The sequence below is a fragment of the Rhinolophus sinicus genome, linkage group LG03 (genome assembly GCF_036562045.2).
Source record: "Rhinolophus sinicus isolate RSC01 linkage group LG03, ASM3656204v1, whole genome shotgun sequence".
Classification (NCBI taxonomy): Eukaryota; Metazoa; Chordata; class Mammalia; order Chiroptera; family Rhinolophidae; genus Rhinolophus; species Rhinolophus sinicus.
The window spans coordinates 71,251,634-71,276,764 of record NC_133753.1 but is presented as its reverse complement, the minus strand read 5'-3'; the positions used below and the strand labels follow the sequence as shown (position 1 = coordinate 71,276,764).

The following is a 25,131-nucleotide window of genomic DNA, read 5'->3' as shown; positions in this document are numbered from 1 at the left end:
TTTAATCACTATGAAACTAGGAGTTAGAAACAAGTTTACCTAAATCTGCAAAAGATAGAAACTGACCAGTTGACCTTTGTGCTATATGTGGTTTTTTTTTCTTAAAAAATACCTGAGGATGTCTGGTATTTTCTTGTTTCCATGCAATGTACATAGGAATATTGATACAATAAAGCCTAGTACAAATAAATGATTTAGGCAAGTTCTGGTAAGATCTTATTAGCTTCATTGAAATGCATCCCTAAATATATTCCAGGGAATATAAGAAACATATTTGTTTCTCAGATTTACTTAAGATCATTAACTTCTTACAATTTTATATCATTATTTGTCCTACACATATATGGATTCTAGTTCTTGAGAGGCTGTCTTTGACAAAGGGTCATAATCCTCAACAGTTTTCTCAGGGCCTCCTTTATCTCTTTATTCTGGAGGCTGTAGATCAAGGGATTGAAAAGAGGAGTTACAATAACAGAAAGACCAACAGTCTAATTAAAAAATGGGCAGAGGACAAGAATAGAAACTTCTCCCAAGAAGACATACAAGCGATATATGAAAAAATGTTCAATTTCACTAACTATGAAGGAAATGCAAATCAAAATCAATCACAGTGAGATATCACCTCACACATGTTAGAATGGCTATCATCAACAAGACAAATAATAGCAAGTGTTGGAGATGCTGTGGAGAAAAAGGAACCCTCATACACTGTTGGAAATGTAGATTGGTGCAGCCACTATGGCAGGCGGTGTGACAATTCCTCAAAAAGTTAAGAATAAAATTACCATATGACCCAGCATTCCTTCTCCTGGGCATCTACCCCAAGAAATCTGAAAATGTTTATTCATTAAAGATATATGTATGCTGATGTTTATTGCAGCATTATTTGTGATCACCAAGACATGGAAACAACCAAAGTGTCCTTCGATATGATTGGGTAAAGAAAATGTGGTGTATATACACAATGGAATACCATAAGAAAAGATGAAATAGTGCCATTTGCGGCAACATGGATGGATCTTGAGATTATTATGTTAAGTGAAATAAATCAGACAGGAAAAGTTGAGAACCATATGATTTTACTCATATGTGGGATATAAAACTAAAGACAACAAAGGGATGAAACAAACAAATAAAGAAACAGAAACTCATAGACACAGACGATGATTTAGTGGTTACTAGAGGGTAAGGGGGGCAGCGGGTTATAGAAGAGGGTGAAAGTGGTCAAATATATGGTGATGGAAAGAGAACTGACTCTGGGTGGTGAACACACAATGTGAGATACAGATGATGTATTACAGAATTGTACACTTGAAACCTATGTAATTTTACTAACCTTTGTCACCCCAATAAATTTAATTAAAAAAAAGAAAAGAAAAGTGGAGTTAATAAAATAACGTCACAATTTTCTGAATCCCTGCTGGATTGCCTGCTGTTGGGCTTACATGATACATCACCGTGAATGAACCATAGAACAGGGACACCATGACCAGATGGGAGCCACATGTAAAGAAGGCCTTCCACCAGCCTCTGCTGCGGGGACCCTCAGCACCGCTCTGATCACCAGGTGTCAGAGCCTGTAATAAAGAGGAAGGTGGAGAAAATGAGGACTGAGTTCAAGATGCCACATGTGATCTCAATGGCAGGAGTTGACACACAGGGCAACTTCATAAGGGGTCCTGGGTCATATAAAAACATAATGAATAGTACTGGGGTCCCCAAAAAGAAGCTGGGAGATGAGATAAACTGGGAGGAGAAAACAGGAGAAGCTACACATCCAGCTGCAGGCACACATTATGACGCAGTGTTGAACTTTCACGACAGGGGAGTGGGTAGTGCAGGGGCCTGCAGGTAGCAAGATACCTGTCAAAAGCTGCGGTAGACAAGAAGAAGGTCTCAGCGGTGCCCACAGTGAAGAAGAAGTAGAACTGGAGGAAGCAGACAAACAAAGAGATGGTGTTGATCTCAGAGAGAAAACTGGCTAGCATATTGGGGATGGTAGAAATGACATACTAGATCTCTAGGAAAGAAAAATTGGCCAGCAGGATAGTGGTCGCACCACACTGCACAGATAATGCAAAGGTTTCCAATTAATGCCAGTACATAGATCACAGAGAAGAGTGAGAAGAGGAGGATCTGAATCTCCTAAGTACGAGGGAATCCAAGAAGAATGAGTTCACTCACAGGCTCAGAGTGATTATTTCTTCCTGAATTTTTCATTTTTCAGCTCCTAAAACTGTGATAACAAGACATTACCATGTCACAAATAACTACAGAAGTTTTCTCAAAATGTTCTCTGAATTTCTTTATAATTCAATTAGCAGCATAGTTTTAGATTACGTGAAGATTTTTACTGTTCTTTGTTTCACTGTGATACTCGAGGACATAAGGAACTGGGGTGTGTGGGTGCGTATTACAGCCTTACCATCGCGATCACCATGCCAATCCTGGTCCATCAAACACATGCCTATGTTTTGTGTCCTCAGCCTTACATGAAATAAAGTAGATGCTCTCTTGCCATTCAGAGGCTTTCAAACTAGTTCAGAAACACCAAGTTGGGCCAAATCTATATAAGGATATACGGAGGTTTAAACAATTGTACTGTTCAAGCTCTGTGTAACTAGAAGAAAACATTGCAAGAATGTATAGCCACCAAGCAAGAGTTTGTTTACAATTGTAATCTTTAATAATATCACACGCATAGTTTCAGATAGTATTTCTTTCCACATACTATTGGGAATGTTGGAAAAACTATTTCCGTTTTTATATGCTTAGAGATTATTACCCACATTGTAGCTAGACTGGTAGTTTTAGAAATCTGATCATGTCACGTATTTGCTCTCAGTCTTTTAAACACACACAAATCAATCCCAATACCTTACCACAGCCCATAAGACCAATAAGGCCTTCCTCATTTCCTATCACTCTCCCTTCCACTAACCCCACCCCAGCCAGCCAATACGTCAAGTGTGGCCTGTATCAAGGCCCATAATATCCCTCTCTCCCCTCACTAATATTCACGTGCCTTAATGTACTTCATTCAGATTTCTGGTAAAAATCAGAGACTCAAAGGGAGGCCTTCCCTAATTTAGCCCATCTTTGCTACTCTGTGTCCCAATCCTGCTTTAGCTTTCTTCAAAGCACATATCACTACGTGACATTGTGTTATATACATAGTATGTATTTTCTGTCTCAACCACCTGAAAATAAGAGGAGGACATTATTTTGCTAATTGGCATGTTCCCAGAATCTAAGACAGTGTCCGCTATATTACAGGTGCTCATTGAATATTGTTGTCTGAATCAGTGCACATGACCTAAGAGTAGCCAATTAAGAAAACAACTGCTTGTAGTCAGGACAAAAAATTAAAAGAAAATGCAAAGACTGGACTCTCCAGTGTGCTAAAAACAAAAGCCAGGCAACAAGGGCTTTATTTGTTATGGGGATTCACCACCCGTCCAAGTAAATGGGAGGCTATCCATGATAGGAGCCTACTCAAGACAAGTCCATCGAAGCTACCTCTCTCCCTGAATCACTTCGTCTTTCTTTATGACCCCTTTACGCACTCCTCTTTGTGCTCTGTGCTTTCTGATTGTTGCTAAGTTAGAATCATGCTGGAAGGGTGTGTGTGTGTGCGTACACACACTGTCTTTTGCTGTCTTCTCTCTCAGTCTGTCTCTGTATCTAATTTTCCATATCTTTAAATATTTTTATTGATTGGCTTTATAATCATTTCCTCTTATTTTTAAATAAGTTAGTGAACTATTTTAGATTTCTCCCTCTTAAAGAAAATGTGCTTATAGTCTGTAACTGACATTTTTCCCTTTGTGGTTAGCCAATGTACTTGAATAGAAAAATGTTCTCTTATTGCCTGCTATTTTCTTCTGCCCCATATTCAGGATCACGAAATCTGATATATTGACTTGATTAAGTAATAAGGTATAGCATAAAGCTGTCATTGTGGTTCCGTTAACATCTCAATTAAATTAATGCATTATTATTTTTATTAAATATATTCACCTATATATTTATAAATAAAATACATACAACCTAACATTTAGTTAGACCAGCACTGATTTTGGAAGCTGTGCTATATAGTTTAGAGTCTATAACTACTTTCATTCTGAGGAAGCTATTTTAAACTACATTTTGTTTTTTCAGTCGTAGACTAACTTTATTTTTATTTATTTATTTTTAAAAATTATTTTTCAATTACAGTTGACATGCAATATTATGTTAGTTTCAGATGTACAACATAATGATTAGACGTTTATATACCTTACGAAGTGATCACCCTGATAAGTCTAGTACTCATCTGGCACCATACATATTATAATATTATTGACTATTATATTCCCCATGCTGTATTTTATATCCCCCATGACAATTTTTATAACAGAAAATTTATACTTAATCCCTTTCACCTTTTCCACCCTAATTTACATTTTATATGGAGAAAATGTAACACGTGTAGAGGAAAGCAAAAAAGATATTATAAAAAATTCAGAGCTGTGCCTCTCCTGTCTTCGATAGCCCAGCTTGGAGGGCTGGCAGGGGTTACCACTGAGCTCCAGGCACCCATACACTTGTTAGTAAATGTGCCAAGGTTTGTTTCTGACCCTCCTGGACTACTTACCTTCTCCCAGTGGCCTCATCTAGGAATAACAATGTGAAAGTTTTGGCCAGATCTCAGAAAGTATTTATTTAACTGTGTTCTAAATTGGTCCAACCTCCAGGGAAAAAGGAAAAGATGATAAGGCCTGGATCTAAGCTGAAGAATAAGTTGGTCTTAAGCCTTGGATCATAATATTAGCTGTATGGAAGCATCTGTATATTTTTATAGTAATGCAGCTATATTTCCCTGCTAAAATAAATAATACTAGATTTAGGAATTAAAATGTAAAGGCAAAGGCTTCTGCAAAGTCAAAGAATATAAAGATAGAGGTTAGTTATTGCAAATAATTTACAAAACACTTTAAAGGTTTTCTCTGTCTATTCCATTCTTTCCACAGTTCTACACATATACCAGCCCCAAGTATGCTGTGGTAATGTTGGGATTTTGGGATTTAACAACTGTTCCATTAGTACTTGACTGTAAACTGTTGCCTCACTTGTTATGTGAATTTGTTCTTTTAATCTCACTTCAGCCAAAGAAAGGTAAATTCAACATTTAAATCAATATTATGATTGCCATAACTAGTAATATGACTTCAGAATATATAAATGGAGGGAATGATTTAATCCTGTTTGATTGTACAGAGATCAGATATAGAGCCCTTCATAAGTTCTGGGTCTCACAATTTAAGAAGCACATGGCCAAACTGCAGTGCATTTGGAGGAAATAAATTTAGAGGGGCTGAGAAGTATGGAAAATAAGTAACAGTGGAAAGAATGGGGAATACTTAAATTGGTGAATAAAAGACTATTGGGACAAAGAAAGGGTGATGTAGGGAAGATGTTGAGGAAAATTTATCTTCATTGGTTGATGTAAATTTTTGTCTGTTTGTTTTTCGTTCCCTCACACAAGAGACTACATGTGAGGTGATGGTTAGCTTTTTGGTTTGTTTTTTGTTCCCTCACGTGAGAGACAACATGTGAGGCGATAGTTAGCTTTTTGGTTTGTTCTTTGTACCCTCACATGAGAGACTACATCTGAGGTGATGGCTAGCTTTTTGGTTTGTTTTTTGTTTCCTCACATGAGAGACTGCATGTGAGGTGATGGTTAGCTTTTTGTAAATTTTTTATGTTGTTTATAGTTTTATCAGGTGTGCTGGAATGTTACTCATATATGAGTGACAATGATCACCTATTACCAATGAATACAAATTTTGAGGCCGAATTGTAGGGTAGATATTGAGGAAAATTTGCCTTCATTTGTTGATGTGAGCTTTTGTCTATTAGCTTTTATCTATTCCTACATGTGAGCTAATTTCTGTGCTGTGATCAGGGGTTGAGTAAATTCCCCCTTTGGTCTCATTCTCCCGAACAGGGGAGATGTGAGATGAAGCTACTGTTCTGTCTGTGCTGTGAGGTGATGGTTAGCTTAGGGTTAAAAAAATTCTATGATCAGGGGTTGAGTGAATTCCCCCTTTGGTCTCATTCTCCGAAGTAGGTGAGATACGAGATGGTGTTGCTTTCTGTCTGTTTCGCCCACATCAGCAGATGAAGTGAAGAAGTAGCTAAGCTATATCAGGACAACGTGACAGGAACATCACCAGGCCTTGTTGCTTATCCAGATGAATTGGCCCTTAGGCCGGATGGCCAGCATTCCTATCAGTAACTGCTGGACCCTCCTGGAACTGGCCATTCCTGGAAGGGGAGGCAGGAGCAATAAACTTGGCTATAAGGTACATCTGAGAAAATATATAAGTCAGATCTCAGTTGACAGTGTAATTATTATTTCATCATTTGGTCATTTGTCATTGGTGATTTTTCATCATTCTAAAATTTTGAAGATTTCCAGCAACAATGCAGCTTACAACACCAGGGGATGTCCTGACTTCCAGCCGTGAACCTGGTGAGATCTGGCTGGTTCCAGACCTCTCCAGTGTCGTGCCCCACGGTTAGCCTTCTTGAGACCCTGTTAGCATCAAGAAAACGTGTGTGAAGCTTGCAGCTTACAACGTCAGAAGACGCCTTGACTTCTAGCAACAACAACAACAACGACAATGCCAACAGCAGCAACATTCTTGGGAACTAGCAAGCAGCGGTGTGGGAGATGCCTGAGTTTCTCTCAGCTACAGAACTGGCAAGGTTTTGATTTATGACTGTTCTTGCCCAGTTTGGTGAGCTTTTGGTATCCACTGTAATAGTTACTATCCTATAAAGTTTATTACTACTTTTAGATATGCCTTATTAATGTTATTTGTGTATTTGGCCAAGTGATTTTTGATCAATAGTAAACATAGTTGAGGTCTCTTAAACTTATATGTATATATACTCCTTTGACATGACATTGTTATCAATGTATATAGTTTAGTCTTAACCACCTTTACTTTCTGTCATTAGCACATTCTATTCATTGCCTTTGTCTTTTGCTATTGGATATTGCTAACTAAATTGATTAGCTATATTAAATAAATTAATTAACCCCATTCTGGCGTGTGTCCCTCCCTTTTCTTTTCACCACTCGTCATTACAGGTGATCATTTAACAGAGCGATTCAATTTGTCCCATTTAATCCCCAAAGTACAGAGTTAAATATAATAGTTAAAAGTTACAGGGAAACACATTGTAATTCAATATGGAGAATAACTTTCTAACACAGAAACCTATCCAGTGATGGAACAAGCTGCTCCAGAAGATTACTTTATATCACGGATTTTTATCAGATACAGGCTGTGACTGTGGTACAGGGGACTTAAGCATCAGAAGCAAATTTCTTTCAATCCTGAAATTCCATGATATACATGTAAGATGTGTCAAGAAAAGAAATGAACTCTCCAGGTAACTTCGATGACATTAAAAAAAAATCTAATGGGAAATATTAACACTGACAAAAATAAATTGTATTTTCCAAGGGTCATTGACTGACAGCAGACAAAGGAAGAAAAGGAATTCTGGATTATAGCTTGGTCAGCAAAGACCCAGAGTTATGCTGCGACTACAAATAGTCCAACTCCATTAATTGAAGAAATTGGTATTTTTCCTGAAAAGAAAAATGTGTGAAGTTATTTCACTCTTTAAGCCAAAATTTGAGTGGCTCCTTAGTTTGACCAAAGATGGTTCTGCAAGGATTGTGTAGGTGGTTCTGGCGATTTCTGGGCTGAACATATAACCACCAGATGGCAGTAGCACACACAGGTTTTATTTGGTGATACTGCTTTGATAGATTTGCATGAAGGGGAGGACGTTTCCCACATGCTTGGCTAATTCAACTTTGTAGCAAGGTAAGTTATCATTGGTTAGAGAGAACTGAAGATAGGAGAGGGGAGAACATAGAGTACTGGGTTGTAACTCAGAGCAACTAGGGCCAGATCCAAACTTTATAACAGTTGTGCCAGGGTGGTAAATCACTTCATCTTTGTGTGCTTAGATCCCGACCTGTAATATAGGATTAAAACTCTTGTTCTCCCCCATGTAATACTATTATTGTGAGAGCCTCATGAGTTAGGAAAACTCTGAATTTTTGGACCTTTGGTGAATTGCTGACATGGTTTCAATCTAGCTTCAGCAAGCCGACAAATACCTCATTGATTCTTGTCCCATTCTGCTAGAATAAAGTAGATTTTTTTTTTAACCAAACAATTAAATATATTACTTCCATCAGGCAGAATGAATTTATTATAAAAAATGCAGATTTAATTCTAGAAAACATTTTTGTGTATTCCTTTTTAGGGTATGCCTTGTGTTGGGAGGACTAACAAATATTAGAACTGTTTTTTCAATGAATATATTGTTTCTATGTGTTTTCTAATATGTTATCCCATTGGGATTTGGTCTCTTCATGTGTCATTTTTAGTGCGGAAAGTAGGCTTGAAATGAGCCTTGCCTACAGACTGCCCTCCAGTGATGTGATAGCATCCAGGCCCCTTCTGGGAGTTATTCCTGCATGGCCAAATCTCTCTTTCACAGCCTCAAATCCTTTCTCTTGCCCAGCTTTCCTTAACTTTTTCCGGAGTTGCTCACAGAAGTCATCCCACTCAACTCTCTCTTGGGACAAACCAAAATAGTCCTCCTTCTGCAGCCACCAGGCAAGGTGGCGGTAGCTGGGCAGCTGCTGCTGATCAATGGGTTCCAGAAAAAGCAGCGGAAGTCCCAGGTTTGGCTACCAAGCGGTAGGTGGCAAGCCTTAATTCTAGGTTGCACCAGGAACTTCCCAGGACCTGAGAGGTGAGTACACAGAGGGTGCCTGTGCTGCTCTCCATGCTGGCAGCCATGGCATCCTTTCTATCCTGCCCAACCCCAACGACCCTCTCAGGCAGGCATAGCCTTAAACCCTTGCCATCTAGAAGAGGCTTGACCAAGGGGGGAACCAGTTCTTCCAGTACCCAGGCTCGGTCCTGCCCTCAATAGGATACAAAGACATCATCATGGAACTGGCTTCTGGGGCGATGCCCACCCAATTTCCACCACCAGGCAGGAAATGGGGCCTGGAGCTGGTGAAGCCAGGGCCGTTTAGGACAGTCAAGCAATGCAAGGAAGGTCAGCAGGAACACCAGAGTGAAGCTTGTTAGAAAGCCCAGAAACTCAGGATCATGTGGGCAGTGACCAGAAAGGAAGAAGAGCGATGGCGTCTTGGAGTAATCCCAGGCTTTGGCCTTGCAGACGGAGTTCTCCAGCACATACAGAGAGGTGTTTGGGGACTGTGTTGCCCAAGGCCCCACCCAAGAACTTCACACTAGCTGATGAAGGTGATATCTGAGAAATAAGCATATTGAGGCATCTGGGGGAGTAGTCCCTGGAGGCTGCTGTCCAGCCCCAGGGCCCATTTGGACTTGGGCAGCAGCAGCTGAAGGAGACAGAGAGGCTCCTGAGGTTCAGGTCGCTCATTGCCAGTACCTATAACTGAGGCAGCTCCTTCAGTAACATCTCCAGCTTCACTGATCTTGGCTCGCAGAAGAAATCCAAATCTCCCAGCTCCAGCACTCACAGCCTGGGCATCCAAATAGATGCAGATTTTCTGTACCCTCAGGATCAGACCAGAAAAGTTCAAGTGCCCCAGGAGAGGAAGCTGTGGGAAGAGTCTCCAGTACTGATGGCTAGAGAAGATGTAGGGGTTGCAGCCTCGCTAGAGAAGACGCAGGGAAGGGAAATGGACTGTGGTATTGTCCAGATACAGCAACATAGTTTGTAAGGTAAGGTTGGTTCTCCAAGAACAAGAAGTGTTCTCCACTGGGGACCCTAAACACTGGGAGTGGCTGCCTAAACATGGAAGCGGCTGCCCGTACCTCCAAGCTGAGCAGTACTGGAGGTCAGGGAGGATAGATCTTCCATGTCTTAGAAGAACCCAGCAGCAGATGACTCAGATTCTGGGGACCCTGGAGCTGTCTGCCTGTGATACACTCTAAATGGGTGCCCAGGAGGTTCAGTGAGGTGAGGGCAGGAAGAGAGGAGAGCCAACTTGGCTGTAGCATCTTAATTTGGTTCCAACACAGTCTAGGGTCTTTAGCCACCTCAGTCCCTCCAGGCTCATACTGAATAAGTTGGAGATATTACCACTCAGCCAGAGCTCTGGAGGAAGAGAGAAGAAGGCCTTGCAGGGCAGAATGCATCGTTCACTGTGGGACAAATCTAGCACGCTCAGATTTGAGCTGACCAGCCTTTCTGGGACACCAAGGTTGGGCCCAGCTTATTCACTGACAGATTGAACCACTGAAGCTGGGGCAGGGCACTCAGGAAACTGGAGGGAAGTAACTGAACTGGTGCATTGGCAGGAAGGCTGAGGAGTTCCAGGGAACTGCAGCTTAGGAGATCCCCATCCTGTAAGTTCTGGATTTGGTTCCTTCCAAGGTTAAGTGCACGAGACTCAAAGTAGCCAGTCATTCCCAGGCAGTGTTTCTGAACCCATTCCTACAAGGGAGAGGCAGTCCCAGTGGAGCAGCTCTGAGCTTAGGAGGTCTAATGCACTAGTGGGGTGTCATCCAAGCTCAGGGAATGAAGCTGGAAGCCATGCAGAGCTTGGCCTGCTCAGCTGCAGGTTGGCAGACAGATCCAGCACCTCCGGGAAAGGGGTCCAAGGGCTGGGGCTGGTTGTAGGAGAGGAATCAGGGACAAGTTTTGGGAAGAGTCCTTGCAGTTTCTGTAGCTCTGTCAGACAGCTGCGTGTCAGGGTTAGACAACTAAGGCTGATGGGCAACTGGATGTTCTGGCTATAGTTCAGGCAGTGTCCATGGAAGGAAAGGGTGTTGAGGAATCTGAGGGGCTCCAGGGTATCTGGAGAGAGAAACAGACTCCGACAACAGGGAGCATGATGCTTCAAGGAAAGATGCTGCAGATGGTCCAATCCTTGAAATGTTCCAGATGTAATTCTTATAATGCCCAGCTGTAGTCTCAGAAACTGTAGTGTGGGGAGACGTTCAAAGGCATCAGCTGGTAGGATAGGAACTGTGCCCTGGACTCATAGTGCCTCTATATCCCGGCACTGCTCTTAGGGTCTGAGGCAGGTCTTTAACATTGGAGCACGATACAAAAAGGTGCAATCCTGTGGCCCAGGAACAGAAGGGGATGTAAGAGGAGATGGTAGGCAATAGGGAGCTGTCTGATATGGTGTGATTGGGAGCAGTCCAGGCCAGTTCATCAAGCCAAGGCTCATCATGGTCAGCAGTAAGAGAGAGGAGAGTGAAGGAGAACAGAGGTCTTTCCAACCTTGTTCCTACTTCTAGGGAAAGAGGGGAAAGAGGAGGAGTGTCAAATCCTGCAACAGCCAACAATTCCAGACCTGGGCCCTCTGATACACCCAACACACAATATGATCTGGGACATACTGGAGAAACTGTTCTGTGATTACAATATGACAAAAGCATTTTGTTAAGTAGGGAACTCAAGTTGTGTGCTCAGTTGGCCTCCCTGCAGAGAGAAAACCAGTAGAGGAAGAAACAGATAGACCAGCAAGAAGAGCCTGCAACTTGCAAGAGATCTCAACAGAGAAATGGTGACACTTTCCAAGTCTTCTGCTGTGGATGATTAGCTCAGTTTTCTAATTTCTTTGAAGGGGAGCCCTTAGCTATGAATGGGCGACTTCCAAAACCAGGCAGCAATTTACTTAGTACCAAGTAGATTAGAGGAGAAACAAATGGTATTGATGCAAAAATAATAAGACCTGAACATACACTTTTATTTGATCCTTAGCCATGTGATATACATGGGCTCAATAGCCTTATTTTACTTATGAAGCAATTGAATGTCAAAGAATTTAAGTGACTTGCCTGAGGTCATAGAAGTAAAAGCGGCAGAGCTGTAACTACAGTCCAGGTGGTCTTTCCAGTACAGAAGTCCTCATGCAAGACTAAAGAAACATTTTTTTAAAGGATTTTTTTGACTTTAATATATTCTTTGATTTTTCAATTGCAGTTGACATACAATATTATATTAGTTTCAGGTGTACAACATAGTGATTGGACATTTTTTTATTTAACTGACGAGGTGATCACCCCAATAAATCTAGTACCCATCTGACACCATACAGTTATTACAATATTATTGACTATACCCCTTATGTTATAGTTTACATCCCCATGACTATTTTGTAACTACCAATTTGTACTTCTTAATTTCTTCTACTTTTCCACCCATCCCCCCAACTTCTTTCCCATCTGGCAACACTCAAAATGTTCTCTGTATTTATAGTTTATTTCTGTTTTCTTTGTTTATTCATCTTGTTCTTTAGATTCCATATGTAAATAAAATCAAACAGCATTTGTCTTTCTCTGTCTGATTTATTCCACTCAGCACAATACCCTCTAGGTCCATCCGTGTTGTTGCAAATGACAAGATGTCATTCTTTTTCATGGCTGGGTAATATTCCATTGTATATATGTACCACCACTTCTTTATCCATTCATTCATTGATGGATACCCAGGTTGTCTCCATATCTTGACTATTGTAAATAATGCTGCAATGAACAGATAGATGCACATGTCATTTGGGAGTAGTGCTTAGATTTCTTCAGATAAATATCCAGAAGTGGGATTATTGAGTACTTCTTTGTCTCTTGTTATAGCCTTTGTTTTAAAGTCTTTTTCGTCTGGTATAAATATTGCAACCCCAGGTTTTTTTGAAATCCATTTTTATGAAATACCTTTTCCATCCCTTTACTTTCAGTTTCTGTGTGTCTTTTGATCTGAAGTGAGTCTCTTGTAGATAGCACACATATATGTAAGGGTTTCGTTTTCTTATCCGTTCAGCCACCCTAGGTCTTTTGATTGCAGCATTTAATCCATTTACATCGAAAGTAATTACTCCTAATTCTTTTGTTTGTTTGTTTGTTTGTTTTTCAAAGTTTATTGGGGTGACAGTTGTTAGTAAAATTACATAGATTTCAGGTGTACAATTCTGTATTACATCATCTATAAACCCCATTGTGTGTTCACCACCCAGAGTCAGTTCTCCTTCCATCAACATATATTTGTTCCCCCTACCGTCATCTTCCACCCCGCTCCCCCCTCACCCTCTGGTAACTACTAAACTATTGTCTGTGTCTATGTGTTTTTGTTTCTCATTTGTTTGTCTTGTTTTTTTGTTGTTTTTGGTTTACATACCACATATCAGTGAAATCATATGGTTCTCTGCTTTTTCTGTCTGACTTATTTCGCTCAGCATTACACTCTCAAGATCCATCCATGTTGTCACAAATGGTCCGATTTCATCTTTTCTTACCGCCGAATAGTATTCCATTGTGTATATATACCACAACTTCTTTATCCATTCATCTATGGAAGGACATTTGGCTTGTTTCTATGTCTTGGCCACCGTAAATAAAGCTGCAATGAACATTGGAGCACACATGTCTTTATGTATAAATGTTTTCAGATTTTTGGGGTAGATACCCAGGAGAGGGATTGCTGGGTCATATGGTAATTCTATTCGTAATTTTTTGAGGAACCTCCACACTGCCTTCCATAGCTGCTGTACCAGTCTGCATTCCCACCAACAGTGTATGAGGGTTCCTTTTTCTCCACAGCCTCTCCAACACTTGTTACTATTTGTCTTGTTGATGATAGCCATTCTAACTGGGGTGAGGTGATATCTCATTGTGGTTTTTATTTGCATTTCTCTGATGATTAGTGATGTTGAGCATCTTTTCATATGTCTATTGGCCATGTGTATGTCCTCTTTGGAGAAATGTCTATTCAGGTCCTCGGTCCAGTTTTTAATTGGGTTGTTTGTTTTCTAATTGTTGTATTATATGAGTTCCTTATATATTTTGGATATTAGCCCCTTATTGGAGGCGTTGTTTGCAAAAATATTCTCCCATTCTGTTGGTTGCATTTGTATTTTGTTGATGGTTTCTTTTGCTGTGTGGAAGCTTTTTAGTTTGATATAGCCCCATTCATTCATTTCAGCTTTTACTTCCCTTGTCTTTGAGGTCAACTTTATAAAATCCTCTTTGAACCCAAGGTCCATAAGTTTAGTACTTATGTTTCTTCCATGCAGTTTATTGTTTCAGGTCTTACATTTAGGTCTTTGATCCATTTTTAGTTAATTTTGGTACATGGTGACAGATAGCAGTCTAGTTTTCATTCTTCTGCATGTGACTTTCCAATTCTCCCAGCACCATTTATTGAAGAGGTTTTCTTTTTTATCTTTGGTTATTTTCTAACTCTGTTCCTTGAAAATCTAATAGTGGTATATCAACTATTCTAGAAAATATTTCTTAAGTAAAAATGAATTGATTGGTAAATGTTTTGTCTGGAGTAAGATGATGAATGACTTATGAATTCTTGGTGAGAGGTGATAAATTTGGGCTTTCCTGAGAGCAATAATTCCAGTGGCTGTGCATGTCTCTAGCAGAAATCTTGAAAGCTAAGCTGATAGAGTTGTGACAGGAGTTATTGACTCCTATGGGGCCTGACTCTTCTAAACCAAGGTGGATCCTACACCCACCTATGAATGTCTCATCTTTTCCCCTGAGCTGTCACTTTGTAGGTAAAGGGAAAATTCTAACAACTGGACTGCCACGAGAACTCCTTCTGAGAAAGAGAAATGACTGATATTATTCTGGTGTTAGGCTGTACTTCCTGTCTTTATCCTAAATGAAATCCAAGTATAAATGTGACCTTTTAATGTCATGTTAAAATATTGTTTAGAAATCCCATTTTAGAGTCATCTAACTATAGGGGTATCTAATTTTGTTTAACTTAGTATTTACTAGTTATGGGCTCTCAGACATCATACAGTTACATAATAAGATGTAATAAAAAACTGCTAAATGATGTTATTTATTTTTTAGTGTGGTAGAAAAGATAATCCCAAAGTTTAAGGTTGTATTCCCTTCAGGACATTAACTGCTGGTTTACATATAACTTAAAATTTTTATTTCAGTGTTCTTTTTTATACTCTGATTATATAAAGTCATATTTTTATATTCCCTTTTGAATTGGCTTTGTCATCCTACTGTCTCTCATGAAAGAGTTAAATGCAGTTTTTGACATTGTTCATCATCTATTTGTTTGAGAATTGTGTTTAATAACATTTTAAAAATTATGCTTTGACAGCAACAATTTATAAAAAATATTCAATTATTAATGACTACAGCTGTTTTTTCTATATAAGACCCATTCACAGGCACCAATTAGGTAAGTTGCTTGAGGTGTCACCAAGAGACTCAGCTGTTGTATTAAGGCTCTATAATACCTTGAAGGAAGTGTTTCCATTTCTCCAGCTTCCAGTGATAACTTGGTATTTATCATTAGGCCTGGCCCACTCCAGGAAGCTAAAAGCCAATGAGAATTGCTTTACTCAGATACAGTCTGATACATGGAAAATTGGTAGGATTTGTAGTTTCAAATTCATCAATCCAAGGTAGGCAAAAGGGGTGGGTGGTGTTATGAAATGAAGTCTGACTGTTTCAGGACATGCAAGGCCTAAGGTCAGCTATCCAGCAAGAACTGAGATTCAGACAACTCAATCAACAGCAACCCAGGGAATCCCAGCGTTCATTAGGCTGAGCAGTAAGGACTGCAAAAGCCTCAGACACAGCTAGAGCCCTGGGGACGAGATATTTTTCCAATCTATACAGCCAGTCCTCAATTAGGGCTTGATTTATAAGGAAACAGTTAGGGCACAGACGGGGCAACTGTGATGGTCATCTGAGAATTTTTTATTTTGCTGGGCCTGAAATTATGAAGAAAGGGCTTGTGGGATGAATAGCAGGGAAACATATTCCTTCCTCAAACCCACATAGCTCTTGACAAGCAATGATGTAAGTTTCTTGGATATATTTATTCAAAGCTCCATTCATCTCCCTTGCTCCTCTTTCTGTCTCTGAAACCATTTTTATACCTTCTGTTGTCTGTAATTTTTTCTGTATATACTCTAACATTCATCATTTTTAAATTTAAGAAACCATTGTAATTTTGTTGTTTGAGGTTTATACACTTAGAAGCATTCACAAAACAATGAAATTTCCATAGCATCAGGGAATTCTAGGACTGTCGGCTTCTTGGAAGGTGGTTACAAGGTTTGGATAAGACAGGATCAACTTTATATAACAGAAGGCACTGGATTCATGCATTGTTGTCTTAAGACTACCTGGTTCTATCACAGTCCCTCCTGTGTCCAATTTTCCATTTGTTAAATTATTTCAATTGCTTTTTGCTAAATCTTCTTCACTTCCCCCAAATGCAATTTAAAGTGTAATATTTCAAACAAAGCTAAATATGTTTAGAACAGAAAGATTATGCCCTTCTCAATGGGAAATACCCTGATGGGCACCATCTCCAATGAATGGTGTCTATTTCTTGGTATTTCAGAAAAAATTAGAAAACACACTAGATAACTTCAAAAGAAGTTTACATGGCACTTAATCTCCAACTACAAAATGTCCATCATTGTTGTTTCTCCTTTTGTGAATGCTTTTAGTTCAACATAGACAAAAATAAATAGACAAAATAGCAAAACATAGTATGGTCTATTTGAAAAAAATCTGCAACAACTCTCATGAGGAAAACTTTACTCCCTTTCTTAGGATTTTCTACACACATCTCTCTGGTTCCCTGCTTAGAAAAACTAGAGAGTAGTTGCCCCACTATCCACAAATAGCCCTTGATTATTTAAAGAGTTTGATTTTATCATCTTCCCGTCATGCTGCATTGGATCTTTCCATAAAGATTTTCATATCCTGGCTCTATAACCTGGTGAAGAGAGTGGTCACATATGTAGTATGAAAGGGACATTCAAATGTTTCTGGCCCCAAAATCTCTCTCCTGTTTGCTTATCTTGAAATATTGTGTAGAGGGAAATTTCTTGGTATTAAGAAATTTTCCTTTTGAAATTCAGCATTTTTCTGCATTGCCTATGTAAATCCTTGACAGCTAACATGAATAACTACCAGATAACTTTCTCTGAATGATTCGAGAGAACCAAGTACAACATGGAGTAGGTAACTAGGAATGAGGACAGAATAACACAAATTTTGTCTCACTTCATATCGTGCCTAGAGCTCGTTCTAGATTGAGGATGTCCTAATTTGGATAGACAGCATCTGCTAATTCTTAATCACATTAATGGAAAAGAATGTATCAATGTTTCCTGAGCTTTTATTTGTGTTTCATGATTTTCCACTCAATGCTGGGGGTGAATGCAAGTGTAAAACAGGAGAAATGTATAACACAACACCTTTGTGTATCTTTTATTTATCTTAAGTGTACCTATGGCTGCTGAAAAGCCCAACAACAGTATAATTCTGATTTCTCTTATTATCCTTTCCTACAAAATGAGTCAGGGTGAGCCTCTTTTGTGCATGCTGTAATGATATAAATCATTGCCCTTGGTCTATTCTTTTGGTAATGTTTAGTATATTTCAGGCACGTCTTATCCTGAGATTGATGCTTCCCTAAATTTTAAAGGTAAATATTTTAAATTCCACATATAAGTGAGATCATATGGTATTTTTCTTTCTCAGCTGACTTATTTCACTTGACATAATATCCTCTAGGTCCATCCATGTTGTTGCAAATGGTAAGATTTCATTGTTTTTTAGAGCAGAGTAATACTCCATTGTATAAATGTGCCACAATTTCTTCATCCAATTGTGTATTGGTGGGCAGTTTTGTTGTTTCCATAGCTTGGCTATTGTGAATAGCACTACAATAAACATAGGGGTGCATATATTTTTTTGAATTAGTGTTTTGGATTTCTTTGGGGAATACAGTATGGGGAATATAATAAACAATGTTGTAAAGATCATGTAGGGTGCCAGATGTGTACCGGACTTATCAGGGGGATCACGTCATAGACTGTAGATGCCTGATCACTGTGCTGTACACCTGAAGCTCAAGTGGAATAATATTGTATGTCGATTATAATTATATACATATAATTATATATATACATACATATATGTATGTATGTGTGTGTGTGTGTGTGTGTGTGTGTGTATATATATATATATATATATATGTAAAATGTATACATGTGGACACTTTGGTCAACATTGCTCAAGCAGTAGTTCACCGTAATCAGAAGTGTCTGAACGCTGAGGGTAACCACTTTGAACACCTCTTGTAACTGCAGAAGTCACATTTAACTTGTATTCATCTTTTGTTATTGATATATATTAAGTATTACAATTTTAATAGTTTTTTTCCTTTCTTAAAATGTGTATAAAATTTTTTGGCACCCTCGGTATAATAGTCACGGGAGGTAATGTATAGCATACGAAATATAGCCAATGGCACTGTAACAGCTACGATGTCAGAGGAGTATTGGACTTGGGGGGTATTATCACTTTGTGAGGGGTGTAAATGTCTGATCATTATGTTGTTTTGTATGCCTGAAATTAATATGATAAAAACATTTTTTTAAAGAAAAAAAATAAAGGTAAAAGTTTTATTTCCTCTTATCCAATCTCTACAAACTTTAAAACCTCTGTCGCCTGGGATAAAAAATAAAGACAAAGAACATGAGTTTCTTTTCAATCCTTCCTAAATAATTTATTTTCTAACATATACATTTACAACTACTAACCTTTGTACAATATAGCAATTCACAGCACTATATAGTCTTCCTTCAATTTGATAAATTATTAGGCAGTAAGCATTGTGGTGTGAGTACAAAGATAAATAAGAAATATTCCCTTACTTTGAGGGATTTAGTCATTTTTGTGTGTAAATGTATATTGTTCATAGTATACTACGGCTTCTCAAAATAACTTTGGGAGATATTAGTATCCCTATATTAGATTGAATAAACAAAGAATAAAACTCATGTTTAATAGCTTGCCTGAGGTTACTGCGTTGGTGAGTGGTAGAGCTGGGCATTGGATCTAGATGCTTCATTGCAGAACTCTTTAAAGAATATAATTCTGTCTATTAAAAATTGGAATGATTCTCATGTTCTCATCACCTTATGCCAGGTCGTTGTCTCCCTTTCTAGTTTGTTGTAAATGAAATTTACAAGCATTACAGGAATAAACAGTTGGAAGAGATACAAAATGATGTTCCTTGCTCTATTTATACAAGAACATACATTTCCTACCTCACAGAACTTGCTTAAGTATTTTTTTAACCTTGGAAAATGATTCTATGAACACCAGGTCAAAATCTGATAACTTTTTTTTTTTTTTTTTGCTTTTCGTCTGATTTAAATCTCTCTTTTTTAAACATTACATCAAACTTTAAAACAATTTTTGTTAAATTTGTTGGGGTGACAGGTTTCAAGTGTACAATTCTATAAAACATCATCTATCTATTGCATTGTATGTTCACCACCCAGAGTCAGTTCTCCTTCCAACACCATATATTTGATCCCCTTTTCCCATTTCTACCATCCCCTCTTCCCTTACTCTCTGGTTAACTTAAATCTCTCTTGTTCCAATTTAATTCTTTTTCCAGGTCACTTGGTATTCTCGACTTGATGAAAAAAGAAAATGATTCTGAGGTGACAGAATTCGTTCTTCTGGGCCTATCATCTTCTTGGGAGCTGCAGCTATTTCTCTTCTTAATATTTTTGGTGTTTTACATGACTATTGTTCTGGGAAACCTCTTGATAGTGGTAACAGTGCAAGCTGATGCTCACCTACTCCAATCTCCTATGTACTATTTTTTGAGCCATCTGTCCTTCATTGACCTATGCCTGAGCTGTGTCACTGTGCCCAAGATGTTAGGGGATTTCCTACTGCAGGGCAAGGTCATCTCTTTTTCAGGATGCCTGGCCCAGATTTACTTCCTGCACTTTCTGGGAGCCAGTGAGATGTTTCTGCTGACAGTTATGGCCTACGATAGGTACGTTGCCATATGTAATCCTTTGCATTACCTGACAGTCATGAACCGCCAGTTGTGCTTTCAGTTGGTTTTTGCCTGCTGGTGTGGGGGTTTCATCCACTCTATCACACAAGTCACACTGGTCATCCAGCTGCCCTTCTGTGGTCCCAATGAACTGGATAACTTCTATTGTGACGTCCCACAGGTCATCAAGCTGGCCTGCATGGACACCTATGTGGTAGAGGTGCTGATGGTCTCAAACAGTGGTCTGCTGTCTCTTGTCTGTTTCTTGGTCTTGCTCTTCTCTTATGCTGTCATCCTCATCACGCTGAGAACTCGCTTCCGCCAGGGCCAGAGCAAGGCACTCTCTACCTGTGCCTCCCACTTAACAGTGGTCAGCCTGATCTTTGTGCCGTGTGTATTCATCTACCTGAGGCCTTTCTGCAGCTTCCCTGTGGATAAGGTAGTCTCCGTCTTTTACACAGTGGTCACGCCTATGTTGAACCCCCTCATCTACACACTCAGAAATGCTGATATGAAGACAGCCATGAAGAAGCTGAGGAAAGCATATGGCATCTTGCTGCTATGTTAAAGGATGAGCAGGAAGAGGTGATTTAGAAAATATACTCTTTCTTGGGACACTCAACTCATTCTGTACCTGAGTTCCTGCATGAAAACCAATTTGGTGACTTTGATATAAAAGAGAAGCCAGCATAAAAATTATAATGCCTTGCTCTTGATGTGAGCCATAAGTGACTTTCTCGGGTGTTAAACAGTAAGCAGGGAACTCAGGAGTGTTCACTGTCCCACAAATGGTAACAGTAATTAATTGAGTACTAGAGTCAAGAGGACACCTTGAAAGATCAACTCTTCTCTCCTTTGTCTGTTAGTAGTCTTCCTTTATTCAATTCATTTCACTTTTAAACTCTATTCAAATGAGAAGAGATATTACATCTCCTTTTGTGTCCTGCTCCTCCAGGGTTTAAATTCCTGGTGTCAGGAAGTTTCTGCTGATGTCTCGTCTGAGCCTCTTTTGAAGCTGTGTGACTCCCTCTCGTCCTGTCCCTAATGAAGCCTGAAAACATCACTAATCATGTGTATGAGTGCTCACCCAGGAATTGTGTTCTGTCTCATGCCAAATTTTAGAAATGCAGTTGAATAACTCATTTGAATGAACATATGCCCTTAGCAAAGTTTCTGTGTGAAGAAAAGGAAGTCTGGGAGAGCTGGGTGATGTCAGACCTTAGTGTTCTGCTGTAGATGCTGCTGGAGAAGAGGCATCCCATTTCCCCTTGAGTTTTTCTTTGAGTGACATTATAGTGGGGGCAAGTTGATAAGCTGGCTCGCCTGATTATAATGTTTAAGAGCTCTGAACTGTAAAGAAAAACAGAAAGAAATGAGCTCTGTTTTAAGGCATTTCCCGACCTGGTACCTGTCCTTGAGGTTCTCATAGTTATTACCTCTCAGTCTCAAAGGTGCTTTGAGGAGTAGGTAATATGATTCAACTTCATTTTCAGAAATGAACGCAGATTTGAGTGACTTCCCCAAGATCACTGAGAAAAAGTATTCAGTGAAGAAAACTAGTAACTTTAGGTAATTAAGATTAGGCTAATAATTTTTTCTCCCCAAAAAGAGTATTTATCCCAAATATGAGTATATAGACTAATTGCTTAGTTTCAACTATACTTGCATAGGAGCTCCAAAACTAGGACATCCCTAAAAAATTCATGTAAACATTTATTTTTAAGGTTCCTGATTTCTGATATAAGGTTCTTTGCAACTTTATGGCTATGGAACGATATTTATTTTATTTCCCAAATAATAATATAATGATGGACTTCCAGGAATATTTTTATATTTGTTCACTTTATTTCCTAATCAATTGCTATGGAGAGACCTTTCTGATTACTTAGCTGAAAACATACCTCAGGGAAAAAAAATGTCTAAAATTCCACCTAATAGTAGGATGTACTAGGAAATTTGTAATACTTTCTCATCATCTAAGAGCTTTCTTTACATTGGAATAAGGAAAGGATTTTCATTTTTGTGTTGGCAGTTAGTGAGTTTATGTTTAAGCAACAGTGTGTATACATGTATGTGTGTATGTATGTATGTATACATATATGTATGTATGTATGTATATATGTATGTATGTATATATGTATATATGTACTACTACAGAAGGACTCAGACCAGGAACAAGGCAACCACTTGGATGATTTCTTAATAGGATGAGCGAGGTTGAGAATGGCATCCCTGGAACATACACATCACACTCTCCTCTTTCCTTCACTGTACAACATTTCCACAGCGATCCATTGCCTACAGTGAATATGCAGAAGAGCAGACAGGAGGAGACTGCCAGACAGAGGGTAGTGTGTGGGTTGACAAGAAGGTAAATGGTGCCGAGAGTCAGCCAGGCACATCGTGGGAACATGAAGCTCCAGGCTTTCTTTTTTCATCAGTTGGCTGAACACCCCCTTTTTCTAATATCCCCCTTTCATAGCCAAATTTAAGATCTTGGGAAATCATTTTAAATGTCTTGTTGATAGCTGGGATTGGTAGCATAATATTCAGAAAAGTATGAATTTTGTATATTCCCTTTTGCCTTTTCTTTCCTCTGATACTTGCTTAATCAATTATCTATATTAAAGTTATCTCAATTATCTATATTAAATCAATTATCTATATTAAATCATCTATATTAAAATGATCAATTATCTATATTAAATCAACTATCTATATTAAAATTCCCTTTATTAATAAGCTGCTAATCTTTCTGTTTCTCAGACTGTATGTTATTGATAGTATCTACAGCGTTCCCTGCTCAAATGCTCTGAGCCCACTTCCAGGGTCTGCCTGAGCCTCTTCCCTGGGCCCATCCTCCTGAGATTGGACCATACCACTGTGTGTGCACCTTTGCCTGAGGGGCACTGTGTGTACATTGTGTGGACAGAGTCTGGATGCCTGGGCTACAGAGTCCACATTCTTACATGACAGACCTCTTATGTTGGGGTTTGGAAGCAGAAGAGGCAGGCTGAGAACTGAGGGCCAAAGCTTGCTCTTCCCACACTGTTATGTCTGGTGTGTATTTCAAGGAAGGAGTCTGAGGATTTTAAATTTGAAACTGGACTTCCAGTGATTACAAGAGTATGAGAACATTAATCTCTGAGTATGTTTTAAAGCTTTGTTTTAGAGAGAGCATTTAAATTGTGTTACCTTGATTTATAGCTTTTAGAGATAGGGTACATGGGCTCCGTTAGTATTCTTGCTCTGAGTCCCACAGATACGCGGGTGGGTCTGCCCCTTCTTTCCAGCTCTTGTGGTCCTTTGGGCTACTGAAATAACTGGAAGGAGACAGAGGAAAGTCTGATTTATGGAATCATGAGAAGATTATTGACTTCATGTTTGCAGAACACACGGGAACTAAGGCTGTACATTTATAGTCTAGCTACAAGCTACACGTTGTCAATGGACCAATAATAGTAAGGGAAATATAGTAAGAAAATAGTAAGATGGCCAATAATAACAAGGAGAAGTAGGGTTTTATTTGTTGCTGTTGCTGGGTTAGTGATCCAATACAGTGATACTGAATACCACCCTTCCCCTTCCCTTGCCCCAATAGTACAAAACTGTGTGAAAATGGCCTGAATATTTGGTAACTAGTTATTTACCAAGTGACTTTCAATATAGTTTTATAAGGAGTCACTTAGTGGGAGTTTTTAGAAGTAGAAGGTTTTCCCATTGCCATATTTCTCCCTCTAAGGGTCCTAGAAACTACTGTAGGAAGCATTATTGGAGAGAAGTCAGCATGTTATCACAATATTTATCCCTAATTTAGAGAAAGCATTTCCTAGAAGATATTCCTCAAATAAATAACTACTAGGGATTTTTGGATGTTTTCATTCATTATTAATTCATTAATTCGTTATTAATGTATTATCTATTCATTAATTTAACAGCTATTTGCTGAGTGCCTCTTATGTTCCTGGAAATGTGGTAGACATCTGCCACTTGGGTGTTTCCCCAAGCATCAATAGCTAACCCAAATACCTAATTATAAAGTCTCTCAATATCCACTAGAGGCAGGTGAATAGTATTTTATGAACATGTGAGCCCAGATGACTGGGGGGAGTAGACAGAGAGGTCAGAAGAGTGGACTCTGGAGTCAGATAACCTCATCATGGTTCAACTCCACCAGTTACCTGAGGGCAAGTGACTGAACCTCTGATACCCCTTTGACTGTAAAATGAGGACAATGATTATATCTGCCTCATAGGCTTCTCAGGAAAACTAAACAAAGTGATGCTTGTAAAGCTCTAATCAGCAAGTGTGTCTACCTGTGGTCAGAACTCAATAAATATTTACTGCTTATGTTACCATTATTGCTAATTGTTCCATTAAATTAAAAGGGAAATAAAGGCTGAAGGAAGATTGTACAGTTTTTTGATCCTAGAAAACCAAAGGACAGAATCACAGAGCTAGAGCTTTTGACTGCAAACCCCTACCATTAGTGACAGTAAAATCCCTAATAACTCCCCCATTCATATTGAAGCCAGCCTCAATATAAGACATTTCATATTAGGAGATAGTATATACATCCTCAAAAATATTTTTTATGTAAAAAAACCCCCACATTTTAAGTTTTTTATTGTAATGTTCAGGTTAACATCATGCTTTCAAGGCTTTTATGCCATAATTTTTAAATTTAAATAACTTTAATTAAAAAAAATTTACAATCGTTTTAAATTTACAGCAAAGTTTCAAAATAGTACAGAAAGTTTCTATATACCTCACACCATTTCCCCTATTGTTAACGTCTTACATTACTCTGGTACGTTGTCACAATTAATGAACCAATATTGATACAGTATTAACTAAACTCCATATTTATACTTCAATAGTTTTTCTTTAATGATTAGGTTTACCCAAGTTATCTATTTTTGGTGTATTATCATGCTAGTTATTGATTTATTGTCCTTATGCTCTTTATGTTCCTAAGAAGCTTTTTGTAATTATTCCATAAACAAATACAAGCACTGGGTGAGCTTCTGTTACTTAGAGGAAATGGTAACACCTATAATGTAAATAGGGTGCAGTCTGGTTCCTATCTCTTAAGTGCATAACTGTTTGACTTCCAATCCCTACCCATCTCTTCCTCTGTTTTCATCTGTAAGTTCTATCCTGTTGCACATTCTGGTACAAATATTATGATGGAAATCTGTGGGAGAATGGGGTGTGAATGGGGATAAGAAAATCTAGGATAAT

The 25,131-nt window shown here is 38.7% G+C and overlaps 1 protein-coding gene and 2 pseudogenes across 1 annotated transcript; 1 reads left to right on the top strand and 2 right to left on the bottom strand.

Annotated features, from left to right (window-relative positions):
• Nucleotides 1-350: 350 nt before the first annotated feature.
• Nucleotides 351-2,440, bottom strand: LOC141570763 (olfactory receptor 11H6-like; annotated as a pseudogene).
• A 6,051-nt stretch (nt 2,441-8,491) lies between these two features.
• On the bottom strand, nt 8,492-11,465 carry LOC109438990 (toll-like receptor 11; annotated as a pseudogene).
• An 8,051-nt stretch (nt 11,466-19,516) lies between these two features.
• LOC109438989 (olfactory receptor 4Q3) lies at nt 19,517-20,455 on the top strand. The gene has a single exon (XM_019719177.2). It carries the CDS (start codon nt 19,517-19,519, stop codon nt 20,453-20,455), a length of 939 nt encoding a protein of 312 aa, XP_019574736.2.
• Nucleotides 20,456-25,131: the final 4,676 nt, after the last annotated feature.